This window comes from Myxocyprinus asiaticus, chromosome 18 (assembly GCF_019703515.2).
Source record: "Myxocyprinus asiaticus isolate MX2 ecotype Aquarium Trade chromosome 18, UBuf_Myxa_2, whole genome shotgun sequence".
In the NCBI taxonomy this organism is placed as follows: domain Eukaryota; kingdom Metazoa; phylum Chordata; class Actinopteri; order Cypriniformes; family Catostomidae; genus Myxocyprinus; species Myxocyprinus asiaticus.
Genome location: NC_059361.1, coordinates 39,555,653 through 39,571,386, shown reverse-complemented (window position 1 = coordinate 39,571,386; position 15,734 = coordinate 39,555,653). Strand labels below are relative to the sequence as shown.

The window sequence follows — 15,734 nt, the reverse complement described above, 5'->3', positions numbered from 1 at the left end:
TGGAAATGTCAATTTATTAAATATACTGCTTTGCCCTCATTAAAACCGGAGACTACACATTTCCACAAGTGAAATTATATCCACTTCCCACTAAAATGATTTCAAATGTGTTCTCAGAAACTATAATGTCATGATGAGTATACAGGAAATGACAAAAGTAGTAAACTATACAGTTTACATACCACATATGCATCTGCCAAAAATGTCTGTCCCCAAAGGTCCTTTTTTTCCAAACCAAACCAAATATATTTTATTTTCCCCTCTTGTGGTTAGAGTTAAGTGGAAAGAATCACTACTACTGTTGTACTGCCTTTGCACACAGATCTGTTTCACTGTAATAACAGTTTCTGCTCGTTTTTCATTAACTACATTTTCATATTAACTAAGAGACAGGGAGCAGAATTTTAGCCCTGTAATAATAACTTTTTGTTAGCCTTTCCTTCCTTCTTGTACAGTGGTCACTGTGTGTGGTAGTGGTGGCTTGTATTTCAAGGTATTAAATGATTACCGTATTCATTTATCATGACATTTACATGGTACTCAAAGAGACCTTAACCCTCTGGGGTCGACGGACGTGCCGGCGCGTCCTGCTGGATTTTATCCTCATAAGAGTGGAAACAACTTAAATCATTTTTGGGCATACAGATAAGTGTAAGACATCATTAGAGACCATAAAGGGTCTACTTTTATTTGTGTACACTCACAATATCAACAAAACTTTGTGCTTTTGTAAAATAAAGAAAATAAACAGGGTGCGCTTTCAGCCGTCTGTCTCCGCGAGCATCTTTCTGAAACACGTCACAAAAATGAACTGAAACTCCACGAATACTTATCAGACAAACATGAAACATATGTCTAAAGGAAGCTTAAAATGTTTACTTTTAAATGAAAGAATTCAAATTTAAAACAAATATTCTCCTGCAATGTAATCTGTATGAAACTAAAGAGATGTACAGTTTCTCCAGGCTCAGTAGAGCGCGCTATTCATACGGTAATGTGCTGAGGCGATCAATGCAAATGGTAAACACCCCAAAAATGCCTTAAAAAGCATCAAGTTCATTCACTTTTCTGTGCGTTTGGAAGATGGCACGCTACACAGGTGAGGAAGCTCTTCAGGTGTTCCTGGATAGTGATGAAGAGGTCACATTTTCCTCAGAAGAAGAGCGGGACTCTGATGAGGAACGTTTGAAGAGCGACTTGATCCAGCCGAGGATACAGTTTCGGATGAGTAAGTCTTTACTTCCATTAGTTGACATGCTATTTTATATCAACATGTACATATTTTACTAGTTTGACTATTTCCAGACTTGCTAGCCAGGATTCAGTGTATTGAAATTTGAAAAATTTCTTAATAGGCAAGTTTTAGTTACATTTAAATGTTGTTTCAGCTAAAGCAGGTATTTAAATTGTATGCTGTATGATATAAATATGATATGTAATATGATATAAAAATAATAATGTTTAGATTATATTTCAACTAGTGTTTATGCTGCCTCATTATCATCAACGAAGCTTGTGCTTGCAAATATCTATTCGAGTGTAAATTTGTAAAATGTGCTGTAAATATGCCCATATTAGAAAATCAGCATATTAGAATGATTTCTGAAGGATCATGTGACACTGAAGACTGCAGTAATGATGCTGAAAATTCAGCTTTGATCGCAGGAATAAATTGCATTTTACAATATATTCAATAGAAATATATAAATAGAAAAGTTACTTTAAATTGTAAAAATATTTCACAATATCACTGTTTTTGTTGTATTTTGGATCAAATAAATGCAGCCTTGGTGAGCAGAAGAGACTTCTTGAAAAAACATTAAAAATCTTACTGATCTAAAACGTTTAAATGGTAGTGTAGGTCTAAAGTTTTTAAGTAAAGTCTTTATGTAAAGAAAATGTATAGTCAGATTATTCTTTAACTTGATTTTGTGAATAAGCTACAAACAATACATTCAATCATTAAGTCTCCTCAGATTCATTCTCTCTCAGGGGAGGGGTCTTTGTCTCCTCAGGTGTGAATCACATCAATATTCATGATCATCCACGCCTCCTCGCATATGGCCTTTCTAACACTAAAAGTGTCTTACAAAAGTTAAATGACTATATTGTTTTGTATGAATGAGTGATCAGGATGGTTTTCACATCATTTTTGTAGCAAAAAGTCTAGGCTACAAGATCCAGTTCTCAAAAGTCTTGTGAACAAATGTTTTGTATGTGTTATATGGCCTTATTTCAGTGACTTAAATTTTATTTTTTTCAAAAACCATGCATAAACGTTATTTTCTCAAAAATACAATCATGTACATACATGTTGCTCACATATTATTGTAGCCCAGTTTGTGCTGAATACAGTGTTATCAGACTTTAGCCATTAATATGTTTTTAAGCTACTGAAGAAAGCACAAATGTCAAGGCATGTCAAAACTTCTCCAGGGCCAAAAACACCCTCAGACCCCAGAGGGTTAAAGAATATCATGGTATTTTCCATGTGAAAAAATATGGTATTATCATGGTACAATGTCCAAAAAACATGGCACCCCGGTACTTTTTTGATATTGAAAGCAGTAACTTTTTGTCAGTTTATTAGTCTAACAGCTTTGTTTAATTTTTTTTTCAAAATCTCTAAACCAAGAACACTAACTCCTCCTAGAGCTTTCAAGCTACATCCATCAAACACGGCACAGGCCTTCAGAGTGTTCTGGAACAATGTGCCTTGTTTTTTATAACTGTTTGGCCTTACGGTTTTCGCACAGCGGACGATCAAAAATCAGAAAAAAAAAAAATCACAGAATTACACCTTGTCTACACCGGGGGTGTCCGTTAACGTGACGGAATGGCTTGAGGCTGTCTACACTGGACGTGTTGACAGGAACGCTCTAAACCGTTTGTGTTGTTGGCAGTAGTAGCGCCAGCGCTTGCAGCACCAAATGGAACACAATGGGCAAACCGCAACGGACGCTTCCAGTGTACACGGCATCATTGATTATAATGGCTTTTGATGCATCTAGTGTAGACAGGGGTGTTACACTGACGAAAAGTTCAAATGGGACAACAGCATCAATTAATCTAGAGCCCGACCGATATGGGATTTTTGAGACCGATACCGATTTTAGAGAGGGACAATTCACCGATTACCGATATGGTGGCCGATATAGTTAATGTTTGAGCTGGAATGAAAACAGACCTTTTCTATAAGGATTTTTCACAGATTTTGCGCCGATATGACTATGCAAAGGTACTCAGAAGGCTGCTTTCTTAAATATTTTTATCAAAGAATATTTGACATTATTATTATACATTGTTCATTTCTAGAATTTGTTGACACTGATAATAAAAATACAATAAATAGCTTTAAAAAAACATCAGAACTGTATGTTCAGTATCAGTCAGTTGCTGACCATTCAAATAAAGAATACATTCAAATAAAATAAACAGCTAAACAAACATCAGGAGGGTATTCCAGAAAGCAAGGTTAACTTACCGTGACATAAACCCTGAACTCTCGGTTGATTAACCCAAAACTTGCTTACTCGCCGTATGTGGGCTCTAGAACACCTGCGGGGGTTTAGTTCACTCAACCATGAGTTTGAAACTCAGAGTTTGAGCGCGTTCTTGGTGAACTCAGAAAGGCATTCTCAGCAGATCACCGAATCCACGAGTCACCATGGAAACAGACGCTAAGAAGAAAGGCGCACCATATTTCAGTGAAGCAGAACATGAAGTTTTAATGACTGCAAACGAGCATTACTTCATCTTCACTCGTAATAGCGATAGGAGCTACATTGGTTTAGGACTGAGAGTTTGCTTGACAGAAATTATACTGAATCATTGCGTGAATTTTTAAATTAATAAAACTATAAAGTTCTACTGTACAAATAAAAGCTTAATTCAACATTAATGTTAGACCTATCTCAACTACATTAATGTTTAATAGGTCGACCGTTACGTTATTTGTTTGCACTGAACTTCATTATAATATTAACCTTCATATTTTATTAATATTATGATAATAGGCTATTGGTTTACTATATATTTTATTATAAGATTAATTTGAATGGTATTTACCATGATCTGTGCATGCTAATTTTATTTTACTGTCATGTGAACTGAATGCATTTCCTTTATTTTTAATACCATTTGATGTACCCATATCACCTTTAATTTCCCACAGCTGCTGATAGTGTCATTGTATTAGTAGACCCTCTTTCAGTTGTAGGATCTCCAACAGTTGTCATCATTTTCCATTGATTTAATGTAATGTTTTTTAGTAGGCCACACATGATTATTCATGTGCATTATAAGATGAAGATCTGCTGTATCAGAGGTGGACAGTGATAGGAGTTACATGTCCATTGTGTTCTTTTCACATTTGATGTGGCATTAAAACTTGTCATGTTGTGTTGTCATGTACAGTAGGGTCCATCTGCCTCCACCAACTTGGTATGGAATGAAATTATGTTGTTTTAATTGAAGATCATGTGTCTGACTATACATTATAGATGTTCATGATCTCAGCATTAGGGAAAAGTAACTCATCTCTTCCTTGTTAATAGGAAGCTGTAAAAGGTCTCTATTGAAATGCAGAACAAAAATGTAATTTAGAGATGGACCATGTACAGTTTCTGATGGAGTAGGGGAGGCTGAGCATCAGAAAGATACATCTTTTCATTGAATCACCTGACCACCAGCTAAAGCAGGGCACTGTGGGTGACTCTAAATGACAGCATGTCTCATTTATATTTTCAGATAATAAAGAGAGTACAAAGAACAAGTCTGGAAATGTGTGCATTTATATGTACAGTAGCCTACATGAATTAGAGTGATAAGAAATAAAATCTCTAACCTCTATATCTGTGGTCTGTGAAATTATCACATATTATCTAGTTAGTGAAGAATAACGAGCGATTAATTGCTTAAGCTTTTAATTGGCAGACATTACCTACATATTGATACTATGGAATGTCATTTTATAAATAACATGAATATTCATTGACTGAAGGAACTGTAAATAGAATGTGGGTGCTATAATAATTTTATTCTATGAAATGTATAGAATAAAAATGATTTATTAGCAGGGCTAAATATAAATAAATAAAGCACTGTCTTTACAGTGAAGAATGTGGGGCACTTTCCAATGTGTTCTGCATTCAAAAATATTACAGTATTAAAACCTTCCCATTAAAAGTTAAAGCACAATATACACAGTTTGTTCACTTTTGAATGCAAATCTGCGGTATGAGACTGGAAATGCTGGAGTACCGTAATATTGCTTTAAAAGTATAATATTGTGCGTAATCTGAACTTTCTCACCCACTGTGCCGCTATTAAAAGGGCACGCATGTGCTGACAGCCTCTGAAACGTACTAACATCTACCTGAAATAAACTAACTCTGGAACATAACCTACTCTGGACCAGAGTAAGTTGCTATGGCTACTAACATACACTGAAAGTTACCTCAGTTTTTGGAACAGAAAGCTGAGGTTATCCGCTTATTCTGAGTAAACTTACCCCGGTTAAGTCACTTAACCTGCTTTCTGGAATACCCCGCAGCACTAGGGCTGAACAATTAATCGAAATAAAATCGAAACCGCGATATGACCTTGTGCGATTATTACATCCCAAAGGGTTGCGATTTAATTAAATAAATAAACAGTCTGCTCACACTGCTCTGTCCAGTCTATATTAAGTTAAGAGCATTATTACAGTGTTTTCAGGGCGGTTCTGTGCTCCACAACTCCATATCATGCTTACAGTAACAGAAGTATTCATTTATTCTTAATCTGTATTACATTTTCTATTAACTCCGTCTTGTTGTTGTATTGTTTGTGCACTGGAAGCTTCTGTCACCAAGTCAAATTCCTTGTATGTGTAAGCATACTTGGCAATAAAGCTCATTCTGATTCTGAAGTGCTCAGAGTTCGGTTTGCTTACGTGTGCTAAGCGTTTTATTTACACTAAAACAGCATGTCCTGCATGAAACGGTTTTTATTATTATCTGCGGTAGCAGCATCTCAGTCTCCGCCAGGTACAGGTATCATAATAAAAGTGCGGCATACAAGATGGGGTATAATTCAAACAGCTTGATTACTGAACAAACAGCATAAACAGTAGCACATGTAGAGTCCAAAAAACATGCGCTCTTCCTCTATTCTCCTGTCATTTGTTTACCTCACGAGAGCGTCACCCTCATTACACTCCCAGCGGCAAACAAGTGAAAGCGGAACTAATATTACCAACATCCAACATACATAATAAATCTACTGTATATAAATATTTAGAAAATAAAATATAATGCATTGTTAAATTAAATATAATAATGAATAACAATAATTAAATGAAATGGTGACAAACTAACCAAGACATTCACTTTAAGTTTAATTACACTTCAACTTCAGTTTAACATTAAGCCTCATTCTTTAGGACTAATATTATATACAGTAGAGAATAGTTTGTATAAGCCTTCTTGTTTTTAAGGCCTAGAGTAAAGAGTAAAATGGAATACTTTGTGTTTATTTAATTATTCAACTGACTAACAGTATTTTTGACAGCAAAAACAAGGCAACAGCTACACTATATTGCCAAAAGTATTCGCTCACCCATCCAAATAATTGAATTCAGGTGTTCCAATCACTTCCATGGCCACAGGTGTATAAAATGAAGCACCTAGGCATGCAGACTGCTTCTACAAACATTTGTGAAAGAATGGGCCGCTCTCAGGAGCTCAGTGAATTCCAGCGTGGTACTGTGATAGGATGCCACCTGTGCAACAAGTCCAGTCGTGAAATTTCCTCGCTACTAAATATTCCACAGTCAACTGTCAGTGGTATTATAACAAAGTGGAAGTGATTGGGAATGACAGCAACTCGTAAAATGACAGGCCACGTAAAATGACAGAGCAGGGTCAGCGGATGCTGAGGCGCATAGTGCGCAGAGGTCGCCAACTTTCTGCAGAGTCAATCGCTACAGACCTCCAAAGTTCATGTGGCCTTCAGATTAGCTCAAGAACAGTGCATAGGGAGCTTCATGGAATGGGTTTCCATGGCCGAGCAGCTGCATCCAAGCCATACATCACCAAGTGCAATGCAAAGCGTCGGATGCAGTGGTGTAAAGCACGCTGCCACTGGACTCTAGAGCAGTGGAGACGCGTTCTCTGGAGTGACGAATCACGCTTCTCCATCTGGCAATCTGATGGACGAGTCTGGGTTTGGCGGTTGCCAGGAGAACGGTACTTGTCTGACTGCATTGTGCCAACTGTGAAGTTTGGTGGAGGGGGGATTATGGTGTGGGGCTGTTTTTCAGGAGCTGGGCTTGGCCCCTTAGTTCCAGTGAAAGGAACTCTGAATGCTTCAGCATACCAAGAGATTTTGGACAATTCCATGCTCCCAACTTTGTGGGAACAGTTTGGGGATGGCCCCTTCCTGTTCCAACATGACTGCGCACCAGTGCACAAAGCAAGGTCCATAAAGACATGGATGAGCGAGTTTGGTGTGGAAGAACTTGACTGGCCTGCACAGAGTCCTGACCTCAACCCGATAGAGCACCTTTGGGATGAATTAGAGCGAAGACTGCGAGCCAGGCCTTCTCGTCCAACATCAGTGTCTAACCTCACAAATGCGCTTCTGGAAGAATGGTCAAAAATTCCCATAAACACACTCCTAAACCTTGTGGAAAGCCTTCCCAGAAGAGTTGAAGCTGTTATAGCTGCAAAGGGTGGGCCGACGTCATATTAAACCCTATGGATTAAGAATGGGATGTCACTTAAGTTCATATGCGTCTAAAGGCAGATGAGCGAATACTTTTGGCAATATATATAACCAACAAGGAAATTTAAATTATCAGCATCGGACGATTACATGAAAAGAAAATTGGAAATCGGTGTCTGATGTTAAAATCCTGATTGGCGCATCACTAATATTCAAGTTGACTGGGTTTCAAAAACCAATGATGATGATGAGTGGATAGTCTATCACCCTATCACAAACTGGACAAAAACAGGTACACGGTGGATGGGTACAATTTTAATATGAAGAAGATAGTGTTTTTTCTTTGTTTCACTCTTTATATATTTATTTGTTCGTGGGTGAAATGAATTTTTTTTTTTTTTTTTTTTTTTAGAGGACTCAAGTGTGAATACCCCAGTAGCCTTTTGGCAGTTGAATATGTGAAAAACATTACCATTTATTTTCCATAATCGCAGTTCAAATCGCAATAGAAATATTTTTTTATTTTTTTGTCTAAATCGTGCAGCCCTACCCAGTACTTTATGTTTAGTATCAGTCAGTTGCTGACCATTAAATAAAGAATAAATAAAAATACAATAAATAGCTAAATAAACATCAGTACTGTATGTTTAGTATCAGTCAAATGCTGACCATTAAAATAAAGAATAAATTCAAATAAAATAAATAGCTAAATAAACATCAGTAGTACTGTTTAGTATCAGTCAAATGCTGACTATTTTAATACTGCCGAGTCAATTAGGGGCAGGTCATAAAACAAGAAGCGTTTACACCTGCCGAGACAAGAGAAAAACAGCGGCAACGGGGAAACTATCAACGGTGGAAAACCAGACTTTTAAATATTACATTTTATAAATGCAACGACTGGAATTGTTCGGTTGAAGGGGGTACCAAACTGTGAATCCTAAACAAAACAGTTTGGTGAATACATGTTTACACATTAGCTTCCACTCAGCTGACAACAATGAGAGTAGCTACGTGGTTAGCTAGTTAGCTATAAGCTCAATGTCACAGAGAGCAAAAGATGGACTTTATTTACTTTCCAACATTGCGTCTCACCAACTAGGTAACAACATAGTGTGAAATCAACACTCAGACAGACACAATCCACCACCGCACCGTTGTCTGCTGAGCTGCAAAAAGATGCTCTGATGTTTACCTTTCAATCTGCTACATTACTTACTGCACTGACAAACTATAGCTGGATAACATAACAAATAGATGTGATAAACATGAGTGACATTGTTGTCAGGGACAAGGTTAACGTTATATTAGTAATATTGAAAAGGGAAAATTATGGGGTCATTGTTTATTAACTTTCCAGTATGTACTTCACAAACTAGTTAGCAACTTATCGAGAAGACACTGTTTAACACTGCATCGCTTAACTCCGCACCACTTAACTCCGCCCTGTCTGCAGAACCACCGTCAGCTCAGAGTCAGCTCTGTAAACAATGGAGTCGGAGTCGCCCTGCTTGACAAACTACGTTATGACACCAATTCTAAAGCATTGTTTTCTGCATTATATGTTCTGACAAAAAAAAGTTTTCATATCTGTGCATATCGGTAGACATATACACAGATACCGATATATCGGTGAAAGGCTAATATCGGCCAACCGATATATCGGTCGGTCACTAAATTAAACCAAAAAAAAACATTTAAATGTAAAAACATTAAAAAAAGTAATCTCATGCAAGACAAAACTACTTAAATTATTGCCATAATCTTGACTGTGTAATTATTAGATTTAAATTAATACTGATTCAATGCCGTAAGAGTTTGAATGGAAAGCAGACCTGTAATTGGAAAGTACTGAGCTTAAAGCTACTAAAGTTATCCAATATTGTTGTTTGATCAATATTAAGGTCTACTAGGCTGCATTTACACATTGCACAGATCGGATATCTTGAGTTATAACATTTTTGTCCCCTCTATTTATGTTCTTGCATAATATTGATTGAGTTTACATTAATATCGCGTCAAGAGGGGCATTCCGACCAAGAAGCGAATTTGTCCGTTAAAGCCCGCAGCTGCATTCAAAAAGAGACCTGAGCACTCTAGAGAGCATGCGCACCACTGCTGTATAAACTTAAAACTTTTTAAACTAGTTTAAACTTAGCCGAGTCAATGTCAAATTTTGTCTTGACAAACTTTACCTATCTAGTTTGTTTATTGTAATCTAAGAATGTGACTAATGTCAAGCTTCGAGATGCCACCATGATTTACTGTAGCATTATCATGTCGTTTTGTGTCTGGAACTTGCCAAACAGGATCTAATCTAATCTTTAAGAAGTACTTTAGCACAATTCATTTGTTAGGCCCAATTTGAATCAATTCAAAAGCAATTTAAGACAATATTAAGAGTTTAATATGTCACCCAAAGCTGAATTTTAAAAGAAAATCTGTGATGCTTGTCAAGAAGAGAGGCAGGGTAAATCTGCAGAGTTTAGCTTCACTTTGCTCTAATTAAAGTAATTTTCCTCTTGCTTTTCTCTTCTCTCACAAGCCCTGGCTTGTTGTTAGTGCTGTGGGCTACAGCTTTTGGAGTCTTTCTCTGTAAGAAGTACTAAACCAGGTAGGCAAAATATCTTAGCTATTCATTATTTTTTCTCATTCCTCATTCTTAGAAAACCCAAGCAAAAAAGCATGCTTAATTGTTTTGTTTTTTTGTTTTTTTTATGAAACAGAATTTGACGTCATGTGTTTTTTCCATTCCTCAAAGGTATAGTTTACCCAAACATAAAAACAATTCTGTCATGATATACTCATCCTCAAATGCCATTTCAAACTCTCCTTTTCAGTGGAAAACAAAAGGTGAATGTTTGAACATACTTGACACTCTTTTCCATACAGTGAAAGTGAATGGGGACTGGGTCTATCAAACTCCAAAAAGACAAAAAAGTTAAATTTTCCACCACAAATGTACCATTAAATTGGACATTACAGACTGAAAAATTACTTACAATCCTCAACTTCGCAGTAGCTCTCAAATCAAACATGTCAGGCTAGATCAAAATGAAAAACAAATTAAATGTAATTGGTTCTCACATGTCTCATGATCTGATACGACATGTCTAATGACACCATATTTGAGTTGAGAACTAAAAACTACATTCAACCTTTTCGGTAATTTTAGAGTTTGACAGCATCAGTCCCCGTTCACTTTCATTAGCGGACAGGATATTCTTAAAAAAAAATCATATTTTGTGTTCCACGGAATAAAGAAATAAAGGCATACAGGTTTAGAACAACATGACGTGAACTATTCCTTTAAGAAATTGCTTCCTCATCATTTGGAGGCAGTCTTCCAAATGAAACCAACGAAACCAACACATTCCTCCTCCTCCTCCATCACTTCCCTGACTGGCACTCTGCATGTCCATATTTGGCCAATCGAACACGACAATTTTTTTGCTCTTAATTCCTTTTACAGGTTGGTGCACATCCCTCTGACAGATATTTTTCCTTCACATGGGAGGGGAAGTCAAGAAGAGGCAGCAAATCGCTCAGCTCCATGTTGTCCAAACATGCTTTTCTGCAATACTCCAGGGACGCTTATATCAAAGAGGACTGAGCTAAAAAGCCTTTAAAAGACAAACTGAATACAACATTCCTGGAGTTGATAATCCAGTAAATGTAAATTTACAGTATTACTGGAGATCTGTAGTGGATGAAATGTCTGGTCTGGACAGCGAGAGCCATGGCCAGCACTGAGGCCAGGCACCAGACAGCTCACAACAGACCAATTTATCTCTGACTGGCCATTTTACTAGATTTGACTGCCACACTTAAGGAGCCTCCCATCACACCAGCAATTTGTATTGTAGACTGAGCACTGGAATAAGCATTTGACTAAGAGAAAAACTAGGGAAAGGGAAAATACTAAACTAAACTAAATAGCTCTGCATCTCCATCCACAAATGTTTTCCCCACCCAATGAGCCATTTCCAAACAATTAATGGCTCTCATACACAAAGAGAATGAGTTTCAAGCTGACCTTTCCTCAAAGCTTGACTCTTTCTGATGTAAAATAGGCCTACATGTTATTCACCTGTTACCAGTCCATGCAGGTTTCAAACCAGTTTTGAACAATGAATTTCCATGGCTTTTCCACTCGTTTGTAGAAATAATTTGATAGAGATTTTGCTATACCATTTATATTGTGGTAGATATATTTGCGCAGCTATCAGTCAATGCAGGAACACAGAGTGGGACGTGTCCTTAACAAGTCAAGATTAGGAAGAACTTGTTAAAGGAATATTCTGGGTTCAATACAAGCCAAGCTCAAATCGATGGCATTTGTGGCGTAATGTTGATTACCAGAAAAATAAATTCGACTTGTACTTCCTTTTCTTAAAAAAAAAAAAAAAAAAAGAAAGCAATCTAGGTTACAGCGAGGCACAGATTAGACTAGCCACGATATCATAATTTTCACACCAGTGTGGTGTTCCCTTTCAAACCGACTAACACCAGTATTACTGCTGGTTGGATGCTAAGTGGTACTATGGGGTAATTTTCGTTAAGCAACAGCCTACACAATAACGCAAGGCAACTTGATTTCAAACTTTGAACGTTATTTATTTTAATTAAAAATTTGAATGAAACTGAAAAAAAATTAAGTGCAATTAAAATGTGTGTTGTTCAACTTTTTGAAAGATGGCTTTTTTAACAGTTGTAAAGGGCAACATCTCTTTAGCAACGAGCCTACTTCGTCCATGCATTCTCTCCATCATGGGCTACCGGTCGGGTTTTTCATTGTCTGGACAAATACATCACTTATTGTGGGTTTTTGCGGGTTTAACGTTGGTGTTTTATTACCTTTCATCCCAGGACCCAGTTTAGCTGCTTTGGAAGGGTAATGACCTTGAATGTGTGTGAATAAATTTGTTTTGTTCCCTCCTATGGGGCGATATGCAAGAAATATGTTCATGATATTTTTATATAAAAATAACAATATCCAATTACATCATCAACCCCCCAGCTGAGGTCTAACAGCATTTCTTGTGTCATTCCGAATCAGAGACGTCTTACAGTTACCCACAGTGCACATTATATTCACTACCTGAAATTAAACGTCTTCTGTCAGAGCGAGTACTTTGCTGCCTGTGTAATTTGATAAGTTGGTAAAGAACATCTGGCTTTCAATGCATTATTTACGTTCATTTATCATGGGTCGCAAACTCTTCATTAGGCAACTTTTCATTATTTAAGGCTATTCTATTCATTAGGCTATTGTACTGATATTGGAAGTTCCATTCATAATGTTTCCCCCTTTTACCCGGTATAAAATTTCACACAGGTGTTGTCCCTTGTACAGAGTAAAACCGTTAACACCGTACACCGTGGCAACCCTAGCACAGACTGAAATATTTTAGAGCCGAGCATAGCTAGAAACATACATTCACTACAGAAATTCCATGACTTGTAAGATTTGTATGAATTTCCATAATAACCATCCATTACAATAACCATTAATAACTTTTTCCCAGGCCAAATCCACTGATATTTCCACATTTTCCACAACCGAGGGAACCCTGTCCATGGAAGTGATGCCACACAGATGTACAGTGCTATTGGATCTCTTAACATCTGTCTGGACACACTTAAGAGACATGAGACCTGTCCTAATAAAGACCAATCACACAATACTCCATCATAAGCTCCATTAACCCCACATAACAGCCTCTCTCTCTTTAAAAACGACCATTCGCTACAAAACAGCTGGTCCTTATGACATCACTGGCTGTGTACTTGAACCTTCAGGATTAATGTGTGTAAAAAAATTAAACAAACAAGCGTAATGGCGTACTACGACATGTAATCACAGGACTTAATGACTACAGACCCATCACTCTGAAGTCTGTGGTCATGAAGTCATTTGAGTGACTGGTGTTGGCCCACCTGAAGGACATCACTGGACCCTTTCTGGATCCCCTTCAATTTGCTTAGAGCAAACAGGTCTGTGGATGATGTTATCAACATGGGATTGCATCATATCCTGCAACATCTGGACAGACCAGGGACATATGCAAGGATCCTTTTTGTGAAGCTCAGTTCGGTTTTCAACATCATCATCCCAGCTATTCTCCTGACTAAATTAAACAAACTCACTGTTCCCACCTCTATCTGTCAGTGGATCACCAGCTTTCTGACAGATAGGCAGCAGTTAGTGAGACTGGGGAAATTCACTTTCAGCACATGTACAATCAGCACTGGTGCCCTCCAGAGATGTGTGCTCTCCACACTACCCTTTTCCCTGTACACAAACGACTGCACTGCCAAGGACCCCTCTGTCAAGCTCCTTTGCAGACGACACTACTGTCAACGGCCTCATCCAGGATGACAATGAGTCTGCATACAGAAGGAAGGTTGGACAGCTGGCTGTCTGGTGCAGTCAAAACAACCTGGAGCTCAACACCCTCAAAACAGTGGAGATGATTGTGGACTTCAGGAGGAACAACACTGACCCCGCTCACCATTCTGAACAGCACTGTGGCAGCAGTGGAGTCATTCAGGTTCCTGGGCTCTACCATCTCACAGGACCTGAAGTGGGAGACACACATTGACTCCATTGTGAAAAAGGCCCAGCAGAGGTTGTACTTCCTTCTCTAGTTGAGGAAGTCCAACCTGCCATAGGCGCTGCTGATACAGTTCTACTCAGCAGTCATTGAGTATGTCCTCAGCATTTCTATAACTGTCTGGTTTGGTTCAGTTACGAAATCGGACATCAGAAGACTACAAAGGACAGTTCGGACTGCTGAGTGGATTACTGTTTGCCCCCTGCCCTCCCTTCAAGAACTGTACATTTCCAGAGTGACAAAAAGGGCTGGAAAAATCACTCTGGACTCCACTCAACACTGGGAGTTGAAAAAATGTGTTGTTAAACAAATTTGATGCGTAATTTGCCCTGTGGCATTTGTGCAACCAACATGAATGATCCCTACAAATTGTGTGGCTTATTGAGGAGAGGTGTGTTTAAGCAATCAGACATACCAACAAAGTCTCAAGACAACTCCTAATAGGCTAATTCATACAAGATGGTGAAAGTACACCTTTTATTCCCATACAGATCAACAATACATATACAGGCATAACATTTTAGCTAGCCTCAAATATAACCCTTTATGTTAAGAAAGGAAACGTCTATGAACAAATTTGGTTATTACATATTTCTGCAATACAAATGTGTAACAATGTTGACAAGATGGGCAAGGAGGTGGCGGGAACCGGTAGAACGGTCATCATAACTTTAATGACATAAATCAACTTAAAGAAACAAACGCATAGACACACACACACACACACACACACACACACACACACACACACACACACACACACACACACACACACACACAGTGACCACGTGTATCTCTCTCTCTCTCTCAAACTGGTGCCCCCGGCTTGTCTTTATTCCCCTCCTGGCTGATTAGGACAATTCAGCACCGGGCGTGCGTCCTCATGACCTGGCCACGCCCTCCTCCTCGTCACACTCCTCCACCGCCCGATTCAGGCCAGGGAAACCTCCTGGAAGGGAGGTGTTGCCCTTCCGGCCGTCCTTCTACCGGCAGGTCTTCCCCGCCTCTCTGGAGCCCTGGGAGAGACGAGGGGAGGGAGAGGGGAGAGGACAGAGGGGGAGAGAAAAACCTTGTTCTCCGGTACCCGGACACTCCGTCGCCTGGTCCTCAGCCACTCCTCTGCCCTCTGGTGGATGACAGCTGCTCCTCCCCTGGCGGACGGCAGGGAGTCCTCCGACCCCTGGCAGATGGTAATGGCTCCTCCGCTTGATGGCGGATGGCAGTGATTCCTCCGACTCCCGGCAGCCGGCAGCGACTCCTCCATCCCCTGCCGGACAGCCGCGGCTCCTCCACTTCCCGGCGGACGGCAGCGGCGAGGACTTCATGACAGCTCATCCCTCCTCCTTCCTGGGTTTCAGCACCAGTGTAACAATGTTCACAATATGGGCAAGGAGGCAGCGGGAACCGGCA

The 15,734-nt window shown here is 38.9% G+C and overlaps 1 protein-coding gene across 3 annotated transcripts in view; it reads right to left on the bottom strand.

Moving 5' to 3' along the window:
• LOC127456458 (vasodilator-stimulated phosphoprotein-like) overlaps positions 1-15,734 on the bottom strand; it is a 68,711-nt gene that overhangs the window by 45,057 nt on the left and 7,920 nt on the right. For 2 of the 3 annotated variants that reach the window (XM_051724974.1, XM_051724976.1), the window contains exon 1: positions 14,223-14,291. The exons of the other annotated variant lie outside the window; for it this stretch is intronic. In XM_051724974.1, coding sequence (XP_051580934.1) covers positions 14,223-14,257 — 35 coding nt within the window. In that variant the 5' untranslated portion in view covers positions 14,258-14,291. Of the gene's footprint in view, positions 1-14,222; positions 14,292-15,734 lie in introns of those variants that run through there. 3 annotated transcript variants of the gene reach the window in all.